The sequence below is a fragment of the Anabrus simplex genome, chromosome 5, assembly GCF_040414725.1.
Source record: "Anabrus simplex isolate iqAnaSimp1 chromosome 5, ASM4041472v1, whole genome shotgun sequence".
Lineage (NCBI taxonomy): Eukaryota > Metazoa > Arthropoda > Insecta > Orthoptera > Tettigoniidae > Anabrus > Anabrus simplex.
In genome coordinates, this window is record NC_090269.1 from 118,950,981 (window position 1) to 118,978,660 (window position 27,680).

The 27,680-nt window shown below is 41.5% G+C and overlaps 1 protein-coding gene across 2 annotated transcripts in view; it reads left to right on the forward strand.

The window, feature by feature from the left end:
• Window positions 1-27,680, forward strand: part of LOC136873836 (putative glycerol kinase 5) — a 306,964-nt gene that overhangs the window by 139,871 nt on the left and 139,413 nt on the right. For both annotated transcript variants that reach the window (XM_067147104.2, XM_067147105.2), the window contains exon 2: window positions 22,961-23,054. In XM_067147104.2, coding sequence (XP_067003205.1) covers window positions 22,961-23,054 — 94 coding nt within the window. The remainder of the gene's footprint in view (window positions 1-22,960; window positions 23,055-27,680) is intronic.

Sequence of the window (27,680 nt, forward strand, 5' to 3'; positions counted from 1 at the left end):
ATCTTTCGCTCTGCCATGACCACATGACTCCTAATACCGTGTGGCATATACTCCGTGACACTCATCTGAGTGATCATTTCCCTATTCTTATTTCTTTTGGTGTTTGTAAACCACCCTTTTCCTCATCCCCACCCTCTCAGCTCAGTAATATTCGGTCTTTCCGAAATTTTGATAAACAATCGTATTGTAGTTTCCTTCACACCCATTTCCTTCAATACACGCCCAATAGCTTAGACTATCCTACCCTTCTACGCATTCTCTCCTCATATGTTGAGACTTTCCATCCATTCAAATTTATCCCCTCCCTCTGTCCCCGTCCTTATCAGAAAATACATTGGTGGGACGACGAATGTCACAAGTTAATACTGCGGCGAACAGCTTTATTTAAATTGTATCGTAAGAATATGACGCTAGCTAATTATTTAACATTGAAACGTCATAATGCATGTATCAAACGCATATTTAATGCAAAGAGCCGCGAGTCTTGGAAGGCCTTCATCTCCTCTCTTAATCATCGCGTATCTGCAACATCCCTTTGGAACGCCATTCGCGCACTTACCCGTGTTACTTCTGTACACCCTGCGCATTCGATTATTCTGCCTAATGTCCTTCTTTCTTTTCTATATACTATAACACCTGACTTCACAATTCCGCCTCCCTTTTCTTCCTTCCGTCCCATATCCCCCCAATTTTCTGTTTTACTTCAACCCATCCAACTGTCCGAATTACAGTCCGTTTTACAAGTAGTTCGTAGTTCATCTCCTGGTCCTGATAGTATCACTTACACTATGCTCCGACTTTTACCCCATACCGGTCTTCTTGTTTTACTTTCTCTTTTTAATAATATCCTTCTCACCTTACAGGTACCGGCACAGTGGAACAACTTTCATTTAGTCCCAATTCTTAAACCTGGGAAAGATCCCTCTTCTCCATTAAGTTATCGTGGCATTGTTTTAAGTTCCTGTGTTAGGAAACTTTTTCAAAAAAATCTACTACGGCGTCTTCTCTGGGTTATGGAGAAACATCAGATCCTTCCTAAATATCAGTATGACTTTTTTAAAGGACGTAGCACACAAGATCCACTCAATATTTTGTTGACTGATCTCCTACTAGCTAGACATCGTAAACATAGCACTATTACTGTTTTTCTTGATATTCAAGGAGCTTATGATTCCGTTCCTTTACACCTATTATGGTCTTGCCTTGATTCGCTTGGATTTCCCTCTGCTTTTATTTCTCTATTAGAACGCCTATATACTTCTCGTACTCTCATTCTCAAATCCCCCTACGCCCCGTTTCCAGGAAGACACGTTTCGCATGGAGTCCCACAGGGTGATATACTAAGCGGTATCCTCTTTGCGCTTTATATGCGAGATTTAGAACGTATAATTACAAAGAACGCACGAGTTTTAGCTTACGCAGACGATTATGTTTTATACGTAGCACATGATAGTGTTGATGTGTGTAGGAGAAAAATAGAGTGTGTCCTTCATGAGGTTGCTCTCTGGTTACATGAACATGGCTTCTCACTCTCGCCTTCCAAATGTGCTGCAATCCTATTTACCCATACTCGCGCACCTAACCGTTCTCCTCTCCTTCTTGATCGTCTTACCATCCCCTTTGTTAATCAGCATCCCTACCTTGGAGTCATATTGGACCACAAATTATCATGGACTCCTTATGTGGTCTCTCTTCAACGTAAAACTGATCGTTTTATTTCTATATTCCGTACGATCACCCGTCGAAGTTGGGGCGCTGACCCCGTTACAGCTATTCTCCTTTACAGAGCAACTATTCGATCCTTACTAGATTATTGTGCTCTTTTTATCGACACCGCTTCTGCTACTATCCTTGCACGTTTAAATACAATACAATACAATACCGCGCACTACGTGTCTGTTTAGGAGCACTTAAAACTACACCAACCAATGCCTTATTAATAGAAGCCGGTGAACAGCCTTTAAAGATTCGGCGACAGACCATAGCCGCTAAGTATGTCCTCAAACATTTTACTGTCACCCGGTCTCAGCTTATCCCCAAGCTACGACTTTTACATTCTTATTATTCTTCCAAATCTCCCCGTGGAAACCGTGTCCCTGCTTTATATACCGCATTTCGTTCTCTTATACCAAGAGAATTTGAGCTCCTCCGTTTACCCACATTGCCTTTATACTCTATCCCTTATGACAGTCAGTCCTTTTGTCCTCAAGTAATTATATCTTCTTCTGAATCATTTTCTTGTCTAACACATTCTACTCCTCTTTCCCTTCTTGCAACTAAACGTATTCGACTTTCCCTCTACATAAGGGAAGTAAGCATTTTTACTGACGGATCAAAATCAGCACACGGCGTTGGAGCAGCCTTTTATATCTACCAACCGTATACTCTCTCTGAGTTTTCCCTGCCTTCTGCCTTTTCTGTTTTTACCGCCGAATTGTTTGCTATTCGACAAGCCCTCATTACCATCAGGTCACATGCTTATGATAAGGTTACGATTTTCACGGATGCACAAAATGTTCTGCATGCCTTATGCTCGCCTCTCTCTTCCCCTAATTGGTACTTATATAGCGTTAAGAATCTCTTATATATCCTTACTCGTTCTGGTGTTTATATAACTCTAGTTTGGGTTCCCAGTCACTCTGGTATCATGGGGAATGAGACTGCTGATAAGGCAGCTAAACGAGCATCACAACAATCCCCCCCTCTTTTTCTTGCGATCCCCCCTTCTGATCTCATTCATGAAGTGCGGGATATAGCATATCGTCATTGGCAGTCCGATTGGAATGAAACGTCACGAGAAAAGGGATGTTTTTATCATCAATTACAACCTGTTATTCCTCTTAAACCGTGGTTTTATTATGGTACGTACTCTCGGCGCCATATCACATCTATTATACGTCTACGTTTTAATCATGCCCTTACTCCCCAATAGAAAAATCGTTTTCATCTTCCTCCCCCAACTTCCTGTGCTTGTGGCTTGTCTGATACTGACAGTAATCACCTTCTGTTACAATGTCCTGCTTTTGATGTTCCCCGCCAGCGCTTCCTATCCTCTTTGCTTAACATGGGCATCCCCTTCCCCACAAGTATTTCGTGTTTATTATCCTCTCTAACTCCTACTCTTGTGAACAGCATAAATCAGTTTCTTGATGATGCACATATTATATTGTAGGCCTAATCCTCTGACAGTCACTTTATGCTCTCTCTTCCATTGCAAAATGTTTATCATGATTTTGGTAGGATATAAATCTCTTTACCCTCTGTCTATATGTTATCATCGTTTCTTGTGTGACTCCTATGGTATGTTTTTTTCTATCAATTACATTTTAAAGTACAATACGAGTGATACATGTGTCAGTGTTTAAGTAATTAATGTTTTCGTGACTGGACGATAACACATGAGTCCAACCACACCTTTCAAGAAGAAGAAGAAGAAGAAGAAGAAGATACGACCTATGCCTGCCATCAACAGAAGCATACCAGAGTCTACTCCGTGAACTGCAAGGAAAAAGAGAAGAAATATTTTCTGAATTTTACGCTACAGATGCTATGATCATCAGAGAATGGATAAAAGCCAATTACGCACTGAGACACCATGACGCGTTTTGCTGTGCATGGTTTTCACCACGGTATCTGCGCGAGAGACATCTACCACCAACCGGATGAACTATGCGTGTGCAAACTTTGTGATAACCCATGTGACAGATATCACGTAATGACATGTAAGCGCAGAGAAATATCTCTGACAAAATTCTGTGAAAATGTTTAAGAGTATGTCCTCTAATTATGCACATTGTGCGAAATTAAATTAAATTAAATTAATTTAAAGCAAGTGATTATTACTCAACATCTCTTCCGCAAGCATTCTCCTCAGTCAATCAAGGGCCGCTAAAAGCCGAGCGGTGCACAGATGTTAACAGTCATGATATCTTGTCAAGATTACTGGGTCATAATTTATAGGAATGCATATGTAGTGTAATACGTACATTTAAGTAAAATGTAAATCCCACTCTGCATTATCATTTTTATATGTTTTTATTGATTCCTTCATTCCCTAGATTGGGTAGTAGTACGCTAGACAGTTTTGCAACTGCATAAATTGAATTATACCCGCTTCCACGAAATTTCACCGATGGAATGGCATGTCTAAGTATGTAAATAATTAACATTTTGGTGCAATTAATGTTGTGTCACTCAATTAAGTTACGGGTTTGTTAAACTTGAAGATTACCGGGCGGCGAGTTGACCGTGCTGTTAGGGGCGCGTAGCTGTGAGCTTACATCCGGCAGATAGTGGATTCGAATCCCACTGTCGGCAGCCCTGAAGATGGTTTTCCCTGGTTTTCCATTTTTACACCAGGCAAATCATGGGACTGTACCTTAATGAGGCCACACGGCCGCTTCCTTCTAACTCCTAGGCCTTTCCTATGCCATCGTCGCCATAAGACCTATCTGTGTCGGTGCGACATAAAGCCACTAGCAAAAAAACAAAAAAAAAAAAAACACTTGAAGTCTATTACGACCATAGATTTACGGATCGTTATGTCTTACTGTAAAACATTTATACACCTGAGCTAAACACTGTTAAAATAAGATTAAAATGTCCATACCTGAAAGTGAGTGCAAGTTTCTCAGCTGGGCTGGTGGACTCCAATACAAGTAAAAACTGATATTAAAAAGAATTTTCATTTACGTATTTCAGTCATGTGGCATAACCACTGGATATATAAAGATCACAACGCGTCCAAAACGCAATTTTCCAACCACCCCGAGCCGTGAAAAAGTTACATACAGGGCGAGTTGCCCGTGCGGTTAGGGGCGCGCAGCTGTGAGCTTGCAGCCGGGAGATAGTGGGTTCGAGCCCCACTGTCGGTAGCCCTAAAGATGGTTTTCCGTGGTTTACCATTTTCACATCAGGCAAACGCTGGGGCTGTACCTTCCCACTTCTAGGCCTTTCCTATCCCATCGTCGTCATAAGACCTATCTATGTCGGTTGTAAAAAAGTTACCTTGCAAAATTAACAAAAAGTTTTTTCTTGGAAACATAATAATCTGAAATTTATATTTAAAAAATGTTAAAACATCCCAATGTATATTGTATTAACATTCGATCAGATAGCGGGTTTTAGAGAAACAATGTCTTTAACTTGACGCATAGTTCAAACACGGGCACGTTTTGCGTTCCACCTGTGATAACATATATTAAAATATAAACAAAACTTCGAAACCAAAGTGACCTAACGTGAAATGGAGAGAGGAAAATGATGTTGTTATTGGATTTTCTATAGGCCTATTGGTTATTTCATAAACAACCTCTAAACTCGAGTGCAAGTAGATGTGACGACCGAAAGGAAATTAGGTAGTGGCTAATATTATTGAAAGGAGCAGATGCGGCCATGGAAGACGACGAAGAATTAGGCTAACAAGATAAGTACAGTAGGTAAGTTTCGTGATCAGAAGGCTCAGGACCTATCGTTTTACATGGAATTCAAACCACAAGGATGTGACTTTTTCGAACATCTCAAATGTATTGACTGGGATTCGAACGCGACTGTTTTATTGAGAAACAACTGGCGATAATCGCTCGCTCCGTAGTTGCCATTACTATCTCGCTAGTTGCTAGCATGTAGGAGTGTGAGGGATGCGTCTAACGGGAAGAACAAAGAACTCGTCAGAAGTATTGCTTCACGGCTGTTGTTGCCAATCATTTCTCTAACTTTGCGAATCCCTGAGGAGTACTGATGTTTAGCAAACTTGTTCTTGTAGCCTGCAGTACTGATCTTAACAAGAAAGTTTATTTTCAAGATAAAATCTATTTAAACTTACTTACTGGAAGTTTTAGCTTGGTATTTTTGATCTCCATCCTCACCGTTGCCACTGCCTACCCTGTTCGATAAGGGCAGTCCATTTACTAGAGTATCTAGGGCAATATTGCGAGTTTTTATCATGGCCGACTTGCAGACGGGACATTGACTTCCCCAAGCACATATTGGGCACATGGAATGACCTTGTTCACACTGACCGATGGGAAGACGAAGGTAATGGTTGCACTGAGGATTCTGGCACCGTAGAACGTTCTTTATAAATATCATATCATCTTCGTCCTGCTGAGAGTCTGACATATCCAAAGGAGGTTGCTCTCCACCCATGATGAGAGTGAAACGTTAACTGTTTTTTCTGTACCGGCACACTACTTTTTACTAATTTATTTCTGTTATTATATTCTGTTGGGGTTCTACATCTTGCATCTCATTAATCAGAAGTATTTTATTTTTTATATTTGTACCTATTGGTATTAAAATTTTCGGATGATTAAAGGGGTGTAATTTGCCGTGATCTGATAGTAATTTAAAATCTATCACAACCTTCTCAGCATCTTAAATAAGGAGTATACACTTAGCAGAATGGAAAGGAGTATAAAACTGCATTGTTATTTGTTTTGTAAGATCCACGGCTAACGTGAAGTACAGATGGCGTAGAGAGCAATTCTCTCTATGACGAAATCTATTGAATTGTTGGGTTTGGCTCAACGACATGAAAGATATCAACGACATTAAAGATATATAGACTGCTAAACATACTCGTTACAGCGCCCCTGGTTGAAGCACAGCGAACTAACTTTTGCCTACAACTGTCATGGCGGCTGCTACTTCTTAGTCTTGACAGTTAGCCATTATCAGTTCAATGAATTGATGAGATTATATGTTATTGCAAAATTAAAGATTTATTTAAAAATAAACACGACATTTTCAAACATGCTTAATGTTGCATTTATGTTATAATGAAATAAGCGCAGTGAATATTGTGAGCATTTGCTTGGTTTAAACAAGAATTACGTATGTATAGAAGAATGCCCTACAGAAAGACATGTTATACGTACAGCAGTTCATTGAGGAATTCACACGCGTAGACAAAGATACCACTGCCTTTTCATGACGTACCTTCAGTGTCATTCTGGTATAATTTTTGAATTTTGCTTCTTGGTCTGGTTTGTAATGTTTTATGCTTTTTGCTACTTATGGCTACTTTTTAAATACTGCTGACCAACAAGCAGCACATACAACGTCCGTTGGTTGCGGTGTAGAAAATCTCTACGGCATCCTCTGCCTGTCGTAAGGGGCCACTACATGGGGTAACCCCAGATTCTAAAGTTGAGACCACCGGACCCCTGGCTGAGTGTAGCATTCCTTCCACATACGGTATCCTACCAGCTTTACCACTTTAATATTTCTATCGGATCTCTCTTGGTTAAACCTCGCCTGACTTCATTCTACTGAATTCATAGTCCACATTTATTTATTTATTTATTTATTTATTTATTTATTTATTTATTTATTTATTTTAACCTTGCACACCTTCTCAAAGACCGTACTCCATCACACAACAACTTCTCCAGCTCGTTTCTATGGCAGATTCAGAGGAAATAAGCATATGTTTTGCCTTCAAGTGTCATGGCTGCCAGTGGTTCAAGTAGATTCAAAGATGGCCATCATATTAGCAGTCTATATTTTAAATGTCGTTGGTTTGGCTGGATGGGGCAAGGGTTTTTTCTTCTTCTTCTTTTTGTTTTGGACAAGAACAGAATTATCTGCCAAGAATAATTTTAACCTAGCCTTGAGGATCGTGCAAGAAAGTACCTAGCGCAACAGAATCGAGAATTTTCAACATGCGTGCACGTTCAGTGACAATCGGGAAATGCAGCAATGATAGGTTTACTCTTAATACAGTTTACAAATGACTCATTTATTCAGTTCATTTGATTCTATATATATGTGTGTGATGAATCCCATAAGTACTATTGTAACTAAACAGTACACTAGACAGCAGCAAGGAATCAGAGGTTAGTACTTTTAATAACGACGTACAGTCAGTAAAATTAGTCCAGCCCGGGGGCCACTCACGCGTAGCTGTCGTTTGTTTCCTCGCTCGCGGCCTACTCGAAAAGAATGTTCTCTAGCAGTGCTCGTGCTGCCAACCTCTGTACTTAGGAAGATAGGAACTATGCTTGCTTCGCTAGCGGGTGGTGATGATTATTAGATTCTTGCCTCTGGACGGAAGACAATTGGTCTGGACGGTTAGGATTCTTGCCGTGGACAAGACCATTGATCTGGATAGTTAGGATTCTTGCCGTGGACAAGACCATTGGTCTGGACGGTTAGAAGCCGCGAAGCGGCGTTAGGCCCCTAGTTTCGTGAGGAAAGACGATTGGTCTGGACGATTAGGATTCTTGCCGTGGACAAGACCATTGGTCTGGAGAGTTAGGATTCTTGCCGTGGACAAGACCTTTGGTCTGGACGGTTAGAAGCCGCGAAGCGGCGTTAGGCTCCTAGTTTCGTGAGGAAAGACGATTGGTCTGGACGGTTAGGATTCTTGCCGCGGACAAGACCATTGGTCTGGATAATTAGGATTCTTGCCGTGGTCAAGACCATTGGTCTGGATAGTTAGAATTCTTGCCGTGGTCAAGACCATTGGTCTGGATAGTTAGGATTCTTGCCGTGGACAAGACCTTTGGTCTGGACGGTTAGAAGCCGCGAAGCGGCGTTAGGCTCCTAGTTTCGTGAGGAAAGACGATTGGTCTGGACGGTTAGGATTCTTGCCGCGGACAAGACCATTGGTCTGGATAGTTAGGATTCTTGCCGTGGTCAAGACCATTGGTCTGGATAGTTAGGATTCTTGCCGTGGACAAGACCATTGGTCTGGACGGTTAGAAGCCGCGAAGCGGCCCTAGGCTTCTAGTTTCGTGAGCGCGGCCACTTGCGCTTTTATTGTGCTGCGGTTGGTAACGCATTATGATTAACTTCCTTCACGGGAAGGAGATCACGTGCCATTTTACATTGGCCAATAGGAATACAAGAAGCTACTTGAGAAATGAATATGGCCTGTAATAATCTTAATTAGGTTGTAAACGTAAATGTACTTCTTGGGGCGGGTTGGTGGGTTCCTGGACATCGCATTGAACACATCTCTGCTCTCAGACGCTCTCCAAGTAAGATTGCATTAATTTCCACTCACTTATAACATTACAAATGTAGTGGCCCCCGGGCTGGATTAATACCAAATATTTGGACAGCGCTTCTACGGTTGAAGACTGAAAGTTGAAAAATTTCTTAATCGACGACTTGAGATATGAAATGACGTTGCCGTGTACACAGCAAAGCATCGCAATATTAGAGACTCTATATGAAAAGAAGAGAAATATTCCTATAGAATTCTACGCCACAGAAGCTATGACATCTAATGAATGGAAAAACACCAACTATGAATTGAGGCATACGGTTACCCGTTTTGCGGTGCATGGATTTCACTTCAAGGTGTGTACGAATATAAAATTCCATGACCCAACCCCAGATTGTAAGTGTAAATGGTGTGGGAGACAGTGTGACAGATATCACGCTCTAGTATGTAATAAAAGGACTATCTCAATAAGACAACTTTGTAGTGAGTAATAGTAGAATTGCATTAATATGTATCATGCACATAGTGCGCTTTCTATTGAATAAATTTTCATTCTACTATGCTCCATACCAAATTAATAAGAAATCTATTAGTTAGAAGTTTTTGAAACCAAGTAGGGGTTACATGAACGAATTGGATCCACGAAATGTCACTGTAATATTTGTCACAAATGGAAGAAAATAATTGCTTTTACTCAAATAAAGTAATCTGCTGTAAATTAAGGAATAGTACGAAATGTTTTACGTGTAGAGAATGATATGGATACATACTTTACTACCTTACAACTATTGTTTCTGCTACGTCGGAACGCTTCCGTATGTGTTTTGTTTGTCTAACACTTTCGTGTGTAATGTATTTGCTCACTGAAGTTGTTTGAATTAATTAGGTGTCGTTTTCTTCATGTTGCTCATTCATTTTGTGCCCTAACTCTTTCATTAAGTGATATATTTATTTGTCCAGATATCATGCTATTTTGCTGTTTACCGAGCTCGATAGCTGCAGTCGCTTAAGTGCGGCCAGTATCCAGTATTCGGCAGATAGTAGGTTCGAACCCCACTGTTGGCAGCCCTGAAAATGGTTTTCCGTGGTTTCCCATTTTCACACCAGGCAAATGCTGGGGCTGTACCTTAATTAAGGCCACGGCCGCTTCCTTCCCACTCCTAGCCCTTCCCTGTCCCATCGTCGCCCTATCTGTGTCGGTGCGACGTAAAGCAACTAGCAAAAAAAAAAAAAAAAAAAAAAAAAAAATTGCTGTTTGAACTGCTCGCGCTAGTCATATGGACAAAGATAATGAGAATTCACAGACATAGCACTCCCATTAGTCGGTGCTAGCCCTGGACCTCAAAAAAAGAAACAAAAGACGGCACGAGCAGCGGAATGAAACATAAGGGGAGTACTGTTTACAGTCCGTTAAGTACGTATACATATTTCACTACATATTTCTCTAGTAACGACGGTATTTCTTAATTTACCGCAGATTTTACACTTTATTTGAGTAAAAGTAACTATTATCTTCCATTTCGGACAAATATTACATAAGCGAGACCGGTAGGAAGAAACGTTAGGAGTTTGCTAAAGCCTGCAAAGATAAACCGACTGAATTTTTGAACCACGCCCTTTTTCTGGTGGTGTATACTATTTGGTTGTGATGGGAAAAGGTTCGTGTGGTGGAGATCCAACCAAGAACTGAGAAATGAAACACGATGACGAGCACGTCATGATCTGGTACTGCATGGTGGCATCCAGGGTGGGAAACTTGGCACTTATTTATGGAATCAGGAATGCCAGGAAGTAAATAGAGGTGCTGCATCACAATCAGCCATCCAGAGCTGAGTGCGTATTAGAGATTATTATTACTCCCAACAAGACAACGACCCAAAGCATACTGTGTGGGCAACACATTTGTGGTTGCTTCATAACATCCCAACCACCCCAGTAATCCGATCTCAATCTAATTGAGAATTTATGGCACTTATTGAGCAAAGAAGTCAGGAAATATGGCATATCAAGCAAGGCAGAAAGCTCTTGCGGTGTAATGGTCGAAAATACTGTATCTCCTGAAATGACAAAGAAGTTGGTGAGTTCCATGCCTTGAAAACAACAAGCTGCTGTTGCTGCAAAGATAACGGACACGAAGTATTAAAGAAGCGTGTGTTGACTTGATGAATCCGTAGGCAAATAGTTTTTTGACACTAAGAAAGCAAATTCGCCTGTGTCTTATGAGATAGCAAATAGTTACAATAGAGAATGTCTTGAAGTTTATTTACCACTAGCTGTAGTACACGTCGTTGACGGGACAATATTATTTACCTAACCTAACCTAACCTAACCTAACCTAACCTAACCTAACCTAACCTAACATAACATAACCTAACCACGTGCAAGACTATATTTTTTGTCCACCTCTCATATTGTTCCCCAGATTCTGAGGCCCGTAAGTGGGCGCCTCTCCCTGTCAGCGGCTTGTCGTGACGTACCCACTTCCTTGCTCTGTGTGGCCCTTTGCTGCTTTGCTGTTTGTTTTAAAATCAACCGCAAGAGTAATACATCGATTTCTATGCTTTCATAAGAAAATGATGCAACAAATAATATACTCTTCGCTGTGCATGTCTCAAGTGGTACGTGGGGCCGATGACCTTCGATGTTAGGCCCTTTAAAACAACATACATGATCATCATCATCATCATCACGTGGCACGTCACACTCACGCGACTTACTGAGTAGATAAGTGGAGAGAATGCTGTGTTTTCAAGTCGTTAACATCCGTTCTGTGTTCACCTGTGAAATAGTAACCACAATGGAATCGTCACCTCGAGGCATGCAGTTTAATATTACACTATACAGAGTGTTTCTATATTCCCATAACAGACTTTAAGGGCTTGCAGTGGGGACCAAGACGGTTAAGTTTAGCATAGGAACTTGTGTCCGGAAACGTACCGTCTTTCCGCTACCCGTAAAAAACCCACCACAGCACGTGTTCAAATATCCTGCATTGTACGCGCCACTGACTAGAGTACGCACGTCAGTGAACAATCACGTGAAGTCTTATACCCCTAGAGGTGTGCTGACATTCCTTGTCATTCAGTTGAGTGTGTGATCCACACGGACATGTTGTACTTGCTGTTGTGTTTGTGATCTTCGTTCACACTACAGTAGAGCAGTAATTCTTTACTACGTACACAGCAGTAAGCTGTACGTACAGTAGTTCATTTGCACCAAAGATTTGCGCAGCAGTGGATAGGTCGTGGTGACCCGATTGCTTGGCCTACACGTTCACCCGACTTGATACCGCTAGACTACTACCTGTTGGGTCACGTGAAAACTTGATTTACGAGACCTCTGTGGAATTCGAGGAAGACCTACTGGCGCGGGTATGGCTGCGATGGATATTGCAGGACCAGGGATTGATGGCCGTGTATACGAGAACATGATACGTAGGTACTGTGTCTGTGTTGACGTCGGTGGTCGTCACATCGAGCCCACCCTGTAAGCGTGTATTGTGGTTTTTTGCGGATAGCGGGAAGTCGGTACGCTTCCGGGCACAAGTTCCCATGACAAACTTAACCGTCCTGGTCCCCACTGCAAGCCCTCAAAGTCTGTAATAGGAATTTAGAAACACCCTGTATTTGTTTATTTAAGGAAAAGACGTCGGAAGTGTTAAGTAGAAAAAATGCGTACTTCGTTAGGATTAAAATCTAGTTCATATTTACATTCCTAAGATTTCACTTACCTTCCGGCGTCTATTTCTACTAATAAGTTAGTCATATTATGAGAAATTTATAAAGGTTTGCTAATATTTGCGTAATTCTGCGGTATAAAACTTTCTCTAAGGCCTGTCGCGGCCAATTATTTTTTAATATTTAGGTAACTGTATTATGTACTTTATTTTTTCTTCAGGATCTGGCTGTTCTGATATTTTCTTAACAAGGCGGACCCTGTATGATGTAATACCACATTCAGGGAAGAGAAAAGTGGAGGATAATTGTGCGTCTTGATGAAATTTGTAAAAAAAAAAAAAAAAAGGCGCACTAAATGGACGGAAAATGTATCTTTCGATTTGAATAAGAGATTTAAAGTTATACTGCAAACGATATCCAGTGGACACATCATAGCAACTGGAAAATGTAGGTCATATGCTTTGGATACGACTAAATTGTTTATCGAGGAGTACCCTTGGTACTCAATCCCACCAACCGTTCACAAAATCTTGGTTCACGGTCCTGAAGTAATTTCTAGTGATTTGCTTCCTATTGAACATTTAAGTGAAGAAGCGCAAGATGCCAGCAATAAAGTGTTCAAAAGGTACAAAGAATGTTTGAGAAGAATAATGTGCCAAGAGAAGATTAATCAAGATGTGCTTTATAGGCTCTTGATTGCATCTGACCCTTACATTTCAAGCATGGAAAACTTATACACTACAAGAAAGACATCTTATGGTAAAATAAGTTTTAGGTATGTTGCTGCCACCAAACATTAACTCTGATTGTGAAAATAAGTAGTGATAGTTCAGATTCTGACTAAAAACATCTATATACAGTGTTAATTAGGTATGTACAATAAAATAAGCTATTTTTTTTTGTTCCGGGGTATCTGTGGAACGCAGAGAGTTGACAGAAGGTGCGGGCTTGAATGGGTCTAACTACAATATCAAGAATTGAATTAAAACTTTAAAAGGTTATATTTCTTTAGAATATCAAACTTAACACATTTCTTCACTGAGTGAACAATAACAAATTTGTGGATTAAAACAGAAAAACCCTAGGATAGGGCATTTAACAATTTTGGGCTTCAAGCCCTTAGTTCACAATTTCAGAAGCGGAATTACTCAGACACAGACATGTTCCAAAAACAAGAGCACTTGCTCCAAAAGTTTCAATCTTTAGCCTTCTAGAGGCAACCCTTACTATTACAAAACTCTGAAAAGAGCTTCCATGCTCTCGATTTCTTACTGCCCACTCAAGGCAACATTACGTCAAAATCTTACACTTTCAGGCCTCACAAGGCATGATTTACAAAATGAAATAGTTTTACACAGGGGTATCTAGTACCCAACCTACTGGGCCCTCGAGTAAAAGAAGAATATCAGGATAAATTAATGGCCCGAACACAAAATGAATGGAGGTGTAAACTTGCGCTCCTAGATATAATGAAATAAACCTAACAGGGCTCTCAGGCCGATGAACCAGGAGCTAGTCCCAAGCTACTCAGGTGGCTCGCATGGAAATCACTTTAATACATTACAGGAAATAAAACAGTTACGAAGTCGTAGTCACATCAAACCAAGATGAAGGGGAGCTCGAGAGGGAAACTCACTCTTTATCCCCGATTTACAGTTAAAGACTTTATGAAATTTTACACTAGCCGAAAGAAAAATTACATTTTAGAAAAGTTTGTTACATGGTTAAAATTGCGGACCTTCCCCTCGGATAAGTCTGCGGAAGTAGCTACAGAAATCTAAGTCTGGTGGTCATTACCTGGCTGATGTGCTGCCTGCCGAAGAATGAGGCGACCCGCCTCCTGCCTTAACACACACACTCAAAAAGACGACGATCAATTGACAAGGAAACTTGAAAAGCCGCAACTTATATACCCTCAGGGAAGGTTCGAGAGGATTCTGGACTAATCCGGACACACCCTATCAATTTTATTGGCTGAACCCAAAAGTTACACTCAAAATCGAACAAGAAGCCTGTGATAGGCTGAAAATTAAATACAGAAAATTTTCATTGGCCAGATTCAAAACTGGCGGAATAAGAAGTGGTGTTGCAAACTTAGGATTACATAAAAAAAATAACTTTGAGAAAACCTATGAACACAAACTTTCTTTCAATAACAAATTGTTCTTCCTGGCACCAGAGTGCGTGACCATAGGTTTTTTGGTAGTGACATCTGTGGAAAAATGTCCAAACTTCTTGATGTACAGCAAAAACAAAACCAAGAAAAAAACAATCAGTTTAGGGAACTTCACAATGACACAATTACTTAATATTTCAGTAGTGACATCTTCTGATTAGAGTCTCAACTTTATGTAGTAGCAATTTCACATTTTGGTCTATAGATGAGTTCATTAAGGCGCTTATTTTGAAAGAGCGGAGTTGAGGTGTACCTCCCGGTACATTTTTATATTTTTATTTATAAACATGTGTTTCTGTCAAGTAAGTTACCAAAATGCCGTTCACATAAGTTTTGCCAACACTTCCCCCTTTCGGCCCCACTGTGCGGCCATTGTCTTGAGCGGATCGCTAGCGAGGTACCTCCGTGGCTAGATTTGCGACCAAATATACGGCTATCTACTCCATGGATCTAAATGCGGATGCGTCTGTTCATCGGAGGTATCTCCACGATTTTGTTCAGCAGTACCCGGACGCGCGACATATCTTCACGGGCGGTTTTAAGGTAGGAGAGACCCCTGTGGGTGGGGGCTGCAGATGAAGAATACACCCACGGTATCCCCTGCCTGTCGTAAGAGGCGACTAAAAGGAGCGACCAAGGGATGAATGAATTAGAACCATGAAACTACTTGTTATTAGTACCATCACGTAGGGGAAACCATGGGTTGACTTTAATTGCGAGTATACCCGTATGTTAGGTACAATAGGTTTGTGATTAGTGGCAATAGTGGGTGGTTCACTATGGGTTTACAGTACCCGTGATTAGTACCACTATATGTGGAACACCAGGGCTTACGTTGCATGTGATTAGTACCAGTGTGAGAAACCCCACGGGCCTGGGCGTTGCCTCTGATTAGTGGCACTATATGAGCGACACTATAGGTCTGCGTTGCCTGTGATTAGTACCTACCCACTATGTGAGGAACACAACGGGATAGTACGAGTCCCTGTGATTAGTGCACCCATGTGAGGCACACCATGGGTTTGCATTGTCTACGAGTGGCGCCATTATGTGAGAAACACCATAGGTCTGCGTTACCTGTGCGACGTACAATACTTGTGAGTAGTACCATAACGTTTGGAACACAGTGAGTCTACGCTACTCTTGATTAGTACCGCAACTTGAGAAATACCATGGTTCTACTTTATTAGCGATAAGTACCATTATGAGGGGCCGTTGACCTGGATTTTGGACCCCTTTGGACAACAAGAATAATCGATTCAGAATTGTGCTTTGTAAGCAGTTCCTTGGTATATATCCCCCTGTGGGTGGGGGCGGTAGAATAACACCCACGGTATCCCCTGCCTGTCGTAAGGGGCGACTAAAAGGGGCCTCAAGGGCTCTCAACTTTGGAGCGTGGGTTGGCGATCACGGTGCCGTTAGCTGAGTCCTAGCATTGCTTCCACTTACTTGTGCCAGGCTCCTCACTTTCATCTATCCTATCCGACCTCCCTTGGCCACCTCTTGTTCTTTTCCGAGCCCAACGCTATTAGGCTTGCGAGGGCGGGAGTCTTTCATTTCCATGCCCTTCGTGGCCATTGTCTTTCTTTGGCCGATACCTTCATTTGGTGTTACATAGAGGATGGTTGCCTAGTTGTACGTCCTCTTAAAACAGTAATCACCACCACCACCACCTTGGTCAGTAATACTAATTTTTCAATATAGTTTCTGGGAAGGTGAGGCTTTGCGGGTCGATCCACTGATTGTTGTAAGTTCATAAACATTGTTCATCGTCATCTTTTTACAGTCTAGCCAGTGGATCGATTTTGGAATAATTTTTACTTCCGGTATTATGAGTTGGCTCCGCTATTATTTTAAATTCATTATTTATCCTTTCGTTCTTCATAATCATGTTTTAAATTCTAGTCAGCGGATGAATTTTGGACTTTTAAATTGTCATTGCATTTCGTCTCATTAGGGCCCGATGACCTGTATGTTACGCCCCTTTAAACAAGAAGCATCATTATCAAGGTAGGAAAGCATGTTGGATGCTCGTTCGTCTCCGATGATGTCAACACCATGCTCTCGCTTCCTAGCGTGTGTAGCGTGTATACTGCGGAGCTATTCGCCAATTTAGAAGCTCTGCAGTTTGCGCTTAGTCACGAGCGAGGCCACTTTTTAATGTGTACCGATTCGTTAAGTTCCCTGCAGTCTATTGATACATGTTTCCGCAACACCGGCTGGTGAAGCAGATTAATAATATTCGGGCTAGCTTGTGGAATGCTGACACCAGAATCACCTTCGCTTGGCTGCCAAGTCACGTGGGGATTGCAGACAACGAAGTATGAACGTACTGCACCCATAGTATTTAAAGGGTACAGTGCCTGCTACGGATATTTGTTCTCAGCTACGTCGAACCATCTTGGCGTCCTGGAAATTGGTGTGCTTTGCTATCCGAACTCCGCCCGGGGGCTCTCAATTTAGGAGCGTGGGTTGGCGACGACGGGGTTCTTAGCTGATTCCTGGCATTGCTTCCACCTATTTGTGCCAGGCTCCTCACTTTTATGTATCCTATCCGACTTCCCTTGGTCAACTCTTGTTCTTTTCCGACCCCGAGAGATTAGAGCATTCGAGGCCTATGGAGTCTTTCATTTTCACGCCCTTCGTGGCCCTTGATTTTCTTTGGCCGAGATCTTCATTTTTCGAAGTGTCTGGCCCCTTCCATTTTTTCCCCTGTGATTAGTGTTAATAGAGGATGTTTGCGTAGTTGTACTTCCTCTTAAAACAAAAATCACCACCACCACGAAACCTGGCCTGTTTTGACAGACGTTTGAAGTGCTTACTTGCGAGAGACTTGTGTTCTAATGGCATATTAAAAGAAACACTTTTCAGGGCAAAAGTCCTGCAAGCTAGCTTCTCTTTGCTATCGATAATAATTAAAAAAATGGCGTATGGCTTTTAGTGCCGGGAGTGTCCGAGGACAAGTTCGGCTCGCCAAATGCAGGTCTTTTGTTTTGACTCCCGTAGGCGACCTGCGCGTCGTGATGAAGACGTCACATCCACCCAGCCCCCGTGCCAGTGAAATTAATCAATCATGGTTAAAATTCCCGACCCTGTCGGGAATCGAATCCGGGACCCCTGTGACCAAAGGTCAGCACGCTAACCATTTAGCCATGGAGCCGGACGCTATCGGTAATAATAGTTGAAAAAACATTTTAAGATTTTATTATTATTATTATTATTATTATTATTATTATTATTATTATTATTATTATTATTATTATTATTATTATTATTAAAATCACCATAATGTTAAGAGTAATCATAAAGAAATGCACGTTCCCTGTAGGCCTACACGTAGAGCTAACCACTCTACCCCATCAAGTGCCGAGGTTACGGATAGTGGAAGCCTTTACCTTTCACTCCTCCAAGGGCCTTCATGGCCTGTACGGAGATGACTTTGCTTTGCTGTAGGCCTACATAAGGTCACCGGATAATTTAATGGAATGTAGAATTTAATGATCTAAAATGTAGGACATCGGAAAATTTGTATACTGAAAGCAAAAATATGTGGAAATTAGCAATATTTAATGTACAGTATATTATTCTGACATCAATTATTCCAATAATAAAACCAGTTCTACTTTTCCTGAAAAACGTAATTAATATTTGAGAAATATACAGATTTTTTGCAAAATATCTGGCCTGTTTAAGCGGAAATCAATGAAAAGAAAGTGCTTTATCTTTGTATAATGTACAGGAATAACGAATAAATATTCTTCAGTTTTTCAACAGCTCAGAATGACAACTTTCATTAGCACTAAAGTATCTGATTAAAGTTTACTTCCTACAACCTGGAGAACTTTATTTCGCCTCCAAAAGCAATTGTCATGCAGTTGAGCTACTTAGAAATTAATTCTTTCTTTCAATTACGAAAAATACATTTTCTTAAACAACTGATTGTTTTGAATGTCTAGAAAAGAACATCCCAGTCATTAGGGGTCGGCTCTACGTGCCGATTGGACCCAGTTTTACGGCCGGATGCCAAATCTATGTGGAGGGATATGTTCACTATCACGTGTCTTCATGTTTGTTGTTAATGTGATGTGTTGTGGGTATAGGTATGTATTAAAACGAACATAATCCCCAGTCCTCGAGCCGAGATATTAACCAGTCGCGGTTAAAATCTCCGGCCCGTCCGGAAATGGAACTTGCAATAACTTGCTTTTCACGTTATGGATATTAACCAATAGAAGAGTTCTATTTTGTGAACTATTCAGTGGAGTTGAATAGTAGCTTTTTTAACTCAATCGGTGGGTTTGTTCCCGCTTGTCCCTCTGTGGGTGGAGGGGACGCAAATGAAGAATACACCCACGGTATCCCCTGCCGGTCGTAATAAGTGACTAAAAAGGGCCCCAGGGGCTCTGAACTTGGGAACGTGGGTTGGCGACCATGGTGCTCTTAGCTGAGTCCTGGCGTTTCTTCCACTTGTGCCAGGCTCCTCACTTTTATCCATCCTCTCCGACCTCCCTTGGTCAACTCTTGTTCTTTTCCGACCCGATGGTATTAGAGCATTGGAGGCCTAGGCAGTCTTTCATTTTCACGCCCTTCGTGACCTTTTGTCCGTTACTTCAATTTTCGAAGTGTCGGATCTCTACTTCCCCCCCCCCCCTCTCTCTCTCTCTCTGTGTGTGTGTGTGTGTGTGTGTGTGTGTGTGTGTGTGATTTCCGCGTGATGAACACGTAACACTCTATAGGGATGTATCACGCAAAACTTGTCCGCTAGGCAGCGTAATGGTAATACCCGGTATGCGCTTTCCGCTGCTCGATTGTTTTACATGAGTATTCCTACATTTGTGATAATCGAAACGAAACTTTCGCTTTAAATGCATTAAAATGGGGTTACCATATTCTGCTAATGTTTTTAACAAGACGGGAAATGGTATAGGTGCAATGACGATTGCGGATTTGGAAGCAGAATTGAAGAAAAGGGACGAAAAAAATATCCGGAAAAATGCAAGAGTTGATTGAAAGGTAAGGAATAAATGCAGCAACACTTTCTTATAGCGTTTTAGTTAAGATTGAATTATTAAAGTACAAATAGCATTTTGAAAACATTCCTAATACGGTATTTTTCTTTTCTTTGCAGGTTACAGGCCTACATAAGGCTTGACATTGGTGTGACAGCAGTGCCTGGGGCTACATCCAGTACGACTGAACTTCATATAAGGCTTGACATTGGTGTGACAGCAGTGCCTGGGGCTACATCCAGTACGACTGAACTTCATTTCCTTGCAGCGCACGAGTTTCAGGATCTTGTTTCGGACCATAAGACAAATATAAAGATTTCAAATTTGTAAGTAATGAATTATTTCCTGTTCAGGAAGTCTGAAATTGATGGTGCTCCAGTGTCAAATTATAGGTCATGGTGTGATTCAAGGTACCGTACCGCACACGGTGTTATGGCTGTTTTCCTACTTCTATATCTTCTTGCTCTCTGAGTTATTTCCAAGGTACCGGTCCCACACCATGAAAATATCCTTAAGTCTTCGTCTCTCGCCTGAAATTATTGAAATAGGTCATATGAACTTTTCAGAATGTCACTACCTAATTATAAAATTATTTCTTAATTAGTACTAATTAGCTTACTTGCCAGTTTCAGTAATGACATAATCTTCATTTCGAGCAGACTTTGATATCAGGAGTCATATTTTTATTTCGCAGGTCCTGCCTGCGAATCACATGCAACCACTTTTTACGGAAAGGATCTCGCTTAGGAAATTGATGGAATGAATACGGTCGACCTTGATTTAGGGACATTGGGACACAGCAATAGTCAGGCGTCACAATTTTCTTGTTGTCTTTCTTGTCGTAACGATATATTAAATCTTTAACTTCATCGTTTAACTAAGTAACTTCCATTAAAAACACATACAAACAAATGACGATCGACAAGCGCATACCGGGTACTACACGTGAGACATCTATCGGTAGTGTTTCAGTACATCCCTATTACATACTGCTGTAATGGTTGAAACTCCATGAACGTCGGGAAGTCTCTGTAGCTATTGTTACGCACATCCTACCCTTATAATGCAATTAAACCTATGGAGTCGGTACATAACAGAGATAATAGGTTTACAAAAGCTACCTTTCAAATTCCCCTTCATCGTACCACTAAATTTAACAAATCCTTTGTTTGCACTGCATCACGTATCTTTAACGCATTGAATCTTCACCGTTTCTCAAATAACACTAACTGTACTGAACTAAAGCAGTCCTTAACATCTGTCTTCCTGGAGGAGTACGCAAGGGGCTGAGATAAGACATTCTTGTGTCTAACTATCAGAAACATGTATATTTCTAAGAAAATGATTTCTCTGTTTTAGCTTTAAGTTTATATTCCTTAGATTCTTGTAGTCTAAAATAATAAATAGGCTTAATGGTTTACTTTCTTACTTATTATGTAATGTATGTTTTATTTTTACTGGATATGGTATCTGTATTTTAAATTTTTAAGTTTAATATTTAATTTCATATTTTAATATTATAAAAATGTAGTTAGTGTGTTCATAAAGCTGTATTGTATTATACGAAGACGCTACATAAAGGGGCTTTTCAGCCTCAGTGGCTTGTAAATAATCATTTCAATAAAATTCTCTCTCTATACCCCCTGCCTGTCGTATGAGGTGACTAAAAGGGGCGACCAAGGAATGATGCCATTAGAACCATGGAATACTTGCGATTAGTACCATTATGTGCGGAACACCATGGGTCGACATTCCTTGCGACTAGTACCACCTTGCGAGGAAAACAATGGGTCTACGTTACATAGGAGCAGTACCATTAGGCGAAAAACACTACGGATCTGGGCGTTGTTTGTGATAATGGCCATCGTGTGTATTCCACCGGTCGGTTCCACTGTGTTCAGGATGGGTCTACGTTGCCTGTGATTAGTGCCACTAAGTGAGAAACACCACGGGTTTGGTTGGCGTCCGTGATTAGTACCTCTATGTGAGTAAAACCATGGCTTGCGTTGCCTGAGTGTAGTAGTACCGTTATGTGAGGGACACCATGAGTTTGTGTGGCCTGTGGGCGTTGCCATAATGTATGATACACCGTGGGTATATATTGCCTATGATTAGTAGCACATTGTGAGCAACACCATGAGTATACGTCGCCTGTGATTTGTTCCACCAAGTGAGGAAGACCACGGGAAAACTGGCGCCCGTGATTAGTCCCACTATGTGAGGAACACCATTGATCTGCGTTGCTTGTGAGTAGTACCCTTATGTGTGAAACACTATGGGTTTGTGTTGCCTGTGGGCGTTGCCATAATGTGTGATACACCGTGGATCTACATTGCTTATGATTAGTAGCACTATGTGAGCAACACCATGAGTATACGTCGCCTGTGATTTGTTCCACGAAGTGAGGAACACCACGGGAATACTGGCGCCCGTGATTAGTCCCACTATGTGAGGAACACCATTGGTCTGCGTTGCTTGTAAGTTGTGCCCCTATATGTGAAACACTATGGGTTTGTGTTGCCTGTGGGCGTTGCCATTGTGTTTGTCATACCATGGGTCTACTTTTCCTGTGATTAGTACCACCATGCGAGAAACACCATGAATCTACGTTACCTGTGATTAGTACCACTATAGGAGGAACACCTTGATTCTGATTTACCAGTGATTAGTACCACTATGAGAAGCCGGTGACCTGGATTTTGGACCCCTTTAGATGATGAGTATCATCCCAGTAATTAAAGCATTGTGAGTTATATCCACTGATTGTTTTTGTTTCACGATCATTTTCACATCATCATTCGTTTTAGATCCTCGTCACTGGATACATTTTGAAGTTTTAATTTTAGTTTCATTCACCTCGTACCATTAGGGACCGATGGCCGAGTAGTTAGGCCCCTTTAAACAACAAACATTATCATCATCATCATCATCATGTTCCCGTTTGATGGCATTAACCAAGAAAATACGAGCCGTACGTGGTTCCCACAGGGCTCCAGCCGAAACTGGCAGTATTTCAGCTTAGGCTAGACTATATTTTTCTACTTTTCATGAGGCAATTTCTTTTCTGCCTTTTTATAACGACCACAACCACCGATAATGTATTCTAAAACACTTCTGAATCATGCCAACTGATTTGTCTGTGCAGGTTGAATTGTTATACCCGAAGGATGGTTACGAAGAGATCGAGCCGGAACAGTTATGGAGAGCCATCGTTAACGTTATCACGGAGGCGATTAAGGGTAAGTAGTCATGTTTCCTGGTTTTCATGGAGAAAACTTTGTTTAGCGTAAGAAATTCTTCCTTTCGTTTACTTTATATGTCTTCAATCCTCCTCCTGAACTCTCCTTTCTTAATCCCATGAGGTTAGCTTGTTAGACATGTGTGGCAACTGCAGTTGAGTCTGCCATTCATTCCATTCAATATTCCATTCAATTGGATTTCCATTGTTCTACATTCTTTGGTAAATTCTTACCCTCTTTCAACACCTATTATGGTATTAGTATAGGGCAGGGCCTCTCAGGGTGCATGCGCCGGTGCACTGCACGCGCAAGGTGCAGGAGACGGCTTCACTAGCTTGACCAGAGTGCAAACCCCCACTCCTCCTTCCGTATACCTGTCTCACTCGTCCGGCCTGTCTCCTCATTCCTCACCATCGCCGCTGTTTCTTCCCTCACTGCGAAATGTTTATGTGCGATGAGCGGAGACACTCTCTTGTATGGGACAATGTTACCGGTGTTAAAAAACTATTCTTTCAATTTGGGTTGAGCAGTTTATCTTCTCTAGCTCTCATTTTCCTTTTTCTTTGCAATTATACCAGTAATGTCTGGAACAAAGGATCGGCTGACAGCAATTCTGAGAGCGTTCTTTAAATTACAATCAGGTATACTCGCACGCAATCTAGTTTTCGTACATATCAAAACAGAAAAAAAAAATCCTTCCACATATGTACGTGTAACCAAATATAGAAAGAATCTTAGCTGCTTCTCGAAGCAGCTAAGGAAAATCTTCCTTCGACAAATTCTCGTAGAATTCGAGCAGAGCCTTTGTATTGAAAACCAGACCTTTTTGATGATCACGTAATTATTGTCCCACAGATTAAGCATTTGGCTTTATCGTCTCGACTGACAAAAAAGATACGAAACTTCCCTGTTTGATTGAAATGGACTTTCGGAAGTCTTCGCTTTCTTCGAAACAGGTTGCTCCATCATTGTGTTGTTGTATTGCGCTTATCTATTTCACTGATAAACAACCCGTATATCACCGAACGCTTCGTTGCTCTCAGCCGAGTTGAGCCGAGTCAGACCGATGCACAGTGGACGGAACCTCTATGCCTCGGTTTGCACGCGTGAGATTTTGGGCGTTTGAGAGGTCCTGCTATAGGGAGTGTTTTACTCTTCCGACTTTTTATTGTTCCTACCTCCCTTTACTTGCTTTTCTTTTCTTTTTCGATTAATGTTCTCTCAAGAAAAAAAAAGGTTGTAGTGGTGATTATTGTTTTAAGAGGAAGTACAACTGGGCAATGATCCTCTATTAACACTAATCAGAGGAAAGAATGGAAGGGGTCTGAAAGTTTGAAACATGAAAATATCTGCAAATGAAAGACAAGGGCCACAAAGGGCGCGAAAATGAAAGACTTCCTAGGCCTCGATGCCTAATACCGTCGAGGTTGGAAAAGAACAAATGTTGACCAAGGGAGGTCAGATAGGAAAGATGGAAGTGAGGAATCTGGCACAAGTAAGTGGAAGCAATACCAGGACTCAGGTAATGGCCCCGTGATCGCTAACCCACACCCCAAGGTAAAAGCCCCTGGGGCACCCCTTATTCACCTTTTACGATGGGTGGGGGATACCGTGGGTGTTATTCTACCGCTCCCACCCACATCCCTTCGTTACGATCCTTTCCCCACTGTATTCTTACTTTTAAAATTTTAAACAGAGGTCGCAAAATGTATACACACTTCAACATGAAAAATTGTTCACAACATCGGCGTGAAATTTGTATTACTAGATTTATGTAGATATTGTAGGTCTGTTTGATTACTGCAATCACTTCAGGTGCACAAAATGTCCACCGTTAGCATCCACACACTTCTGATTTTGGCGAAGCACTGCACGAACAATGGTGGCCAAGCGTTCACAGGAATTGCTCTACAGGCCATCTCAATTTCTTCCCGTGATGCAGGCACTATACGGTAGCTGTTTTTCGACGGCACATCACATCCTTCGCGGTTCTCCACTTAGGTAGAAGTCGAGGGGTGTTATTGAGAAGTCAGGGTGAAGTGGCAGGAATTCGGCAGCATTTCGTCCGATCCAACATCCTATAGTTCATTTCAAGTTAAGAAAACAGTATTGCTCTTATGACAATAGGATTGTCATGTCGAACGGCTCTGCTTACCACCATCACGGGAAAACGGTGGCACATACATTATGTTGTGACATTTAAGTTCAAGATAAAAGCGGTCGCAAATTGTTTTTATGAACTCACGGGGACGAGAGTTTACAGGGGCTATGTTTGGTTTGTAGAGAATCATAGGGTAACTACGGGACATTAAAAACCTCAGCATTGAAGTGTAAGGCAAATTGGAGGAGAAAATAGAAAGTTTTTTTATGGGCTCGAGGGGTGAGGGGTGCAGTTCATTGCATTTAATAAATTTTCCCAGGCAACGCAGGGTACTACTGTGCTGTCGTATCGCTCACAAAAACAATAGTAAAACTTAAATGCGGTCGTGAAAAAAGTGGTAAAATTAAAATGCGCTTAAGAAAGAACAGCTAAATAAGAAAACCAAGCACAAATAAAACACACACGGCATTTTTTATCAGCACAAGTTATGCCATGATGTCTTCAGTAACAACTTCTGTACAGTACGAAAATAAAGAACACACGCAAATACTATGCAATATACAACCAACTCTCACTTAACACAAGACAATTACGCACTGATTTAATGCCAAAAAACACACACGCAAGAAATGAAATGGCGTATGGCTTTTAGTACCGGGAGTGTCCGAGGACATGTTCGGCTCGCCAGGGACAGGTCTTTTGATTTGACTCCCGTAGGCGACCTGCGCGTCGTGATGAGGATGAAATGATGACGAAGACGACACATATACCCGGCCCCAGTGCCAGCGAAATTAACCAATGACGGTTAAAATTCCCGACCCTACCGGGAGCCGGACACGCAAGAAATAAATACTGTAGATGACTTCACTACAGAAGTGAGCTGCCGGCGGTTCACAGAGTGAGGGACTACACCAGACTTGTACTAGAACAAACACGGAAGGAAAATGAAGGAAGGCAACGAAGCGATGACTGTTCCTACCATTGTTCTTCCTCTCTAAGAATATATTCATAAAACAGAAAATGTTATGTAGTTATTTTAATAATTCACGGGCAAAACTGCCTCATCCTTTTTATGTATCTTTCATAATTCATTGCAAAGTACAGGATAATATCCCTTAATCGCGAGGAATTATGGGTGTCTCAGAGAGGATGTGTTCACTCCTTGTAGGTCCATAAGAGCAATACTGTTTTCTTAACGTGGAATGAGCTATAGCAGCACGCCATCAAGATGGCTCTCAAGTCGCGATTAGTATGCTGTTAGTATGATAATGCGCCATCGTGCTAGACGTAAAATCGCTCATCTGCACAAAGCACATCTGTAGATGGTCTGTAAAATGGTACGTGCAGCATGTTGAGGTACGCGAGGCCAGTGACCTACCGTCAAAAAATAACGGGTTAACTGACTGCTTAGTAAACATGTATGTATGTTGGGTATTCAGCCCGAAGGCTGGTTTGATCCTCTACAGCTCCAACAGCTGTCATAGAAGCCTAGGTGTCACTGAAGAGGCATACTAGGGAAATGAGGAGTGAGGTAGTTTCCCGTTGCTTTCCTCACTGAGCCAGAAGTTGCTATTACATATCAGTCTGCCAAGACCATTGAAATGCATGCAGCAACCGACCCTATGAGCGATATTTTCACACCATTCATAACAGGGACTGGCTGCATAAGGAATGGCATTACTAGCATCGCTCATACCTAGGTCACGTTCATATTGACAAAGCCAAGGATGAGACTGAGACAGGTCAATGAAAGTAACAAATTTATTCTAGCCCATACTAGAGGACATAGAGCACTGTAAACACTACATCCTGCCAGCAAAGGCATAGTAAACATGGATGTGATGATTTTCAGGAGCCCAGTAAACACAATCATGATAACTGACAATGGCAGGTCACGACGTTCGTATCACCGATTTTGTTCAAACTTTGTAGGTTGGTAGTACTACATCAGAAAAACACACTGGCAAAGTAGCAACGCGCAACTCTCAAATATTTTCGAAAAAAAATAATTTTGAAAATGTTGAAAAAAGTTAAGAGAGGTTTAGCATGCCATGAGGCGAGAGTCTGTGGCGCGGTGGTCGAGTGGTTAAGGTTCTCCACTTCAGTTATGAAGATGGCGAGTTTGAGTCACGCTGCTACCAGCTTTTTACCCCTCTTTTCCTCCTTTCTTTCATCTATTAAAAATTTATTTTCTTCTATTACTGTCAAAATAGATTTTAAAATTTTCTTTCCCAGTAATTCGGCCTCTTCTGTAATCTCTACAGAGTCGCCGGGATCGAGTAAGCGATTTATATAAAGAAGGTGCTCAACGTTAGCGATGGCCCTTTTCAATTGTTTATTTATTGCTTGCTCTCCCGAGACCTAATTTTGCACTTTGCGTAGCTTCACATTCAGACACACTGTCATTCGAACATAATTAAACATGCGAGATCTCCATCCCGATCGACCTTATGATGAGCAAGTCTGATTACATCGCACACAACCGTTACACGACACAACGCGGTCAGACAGTGACTAACTGCTGC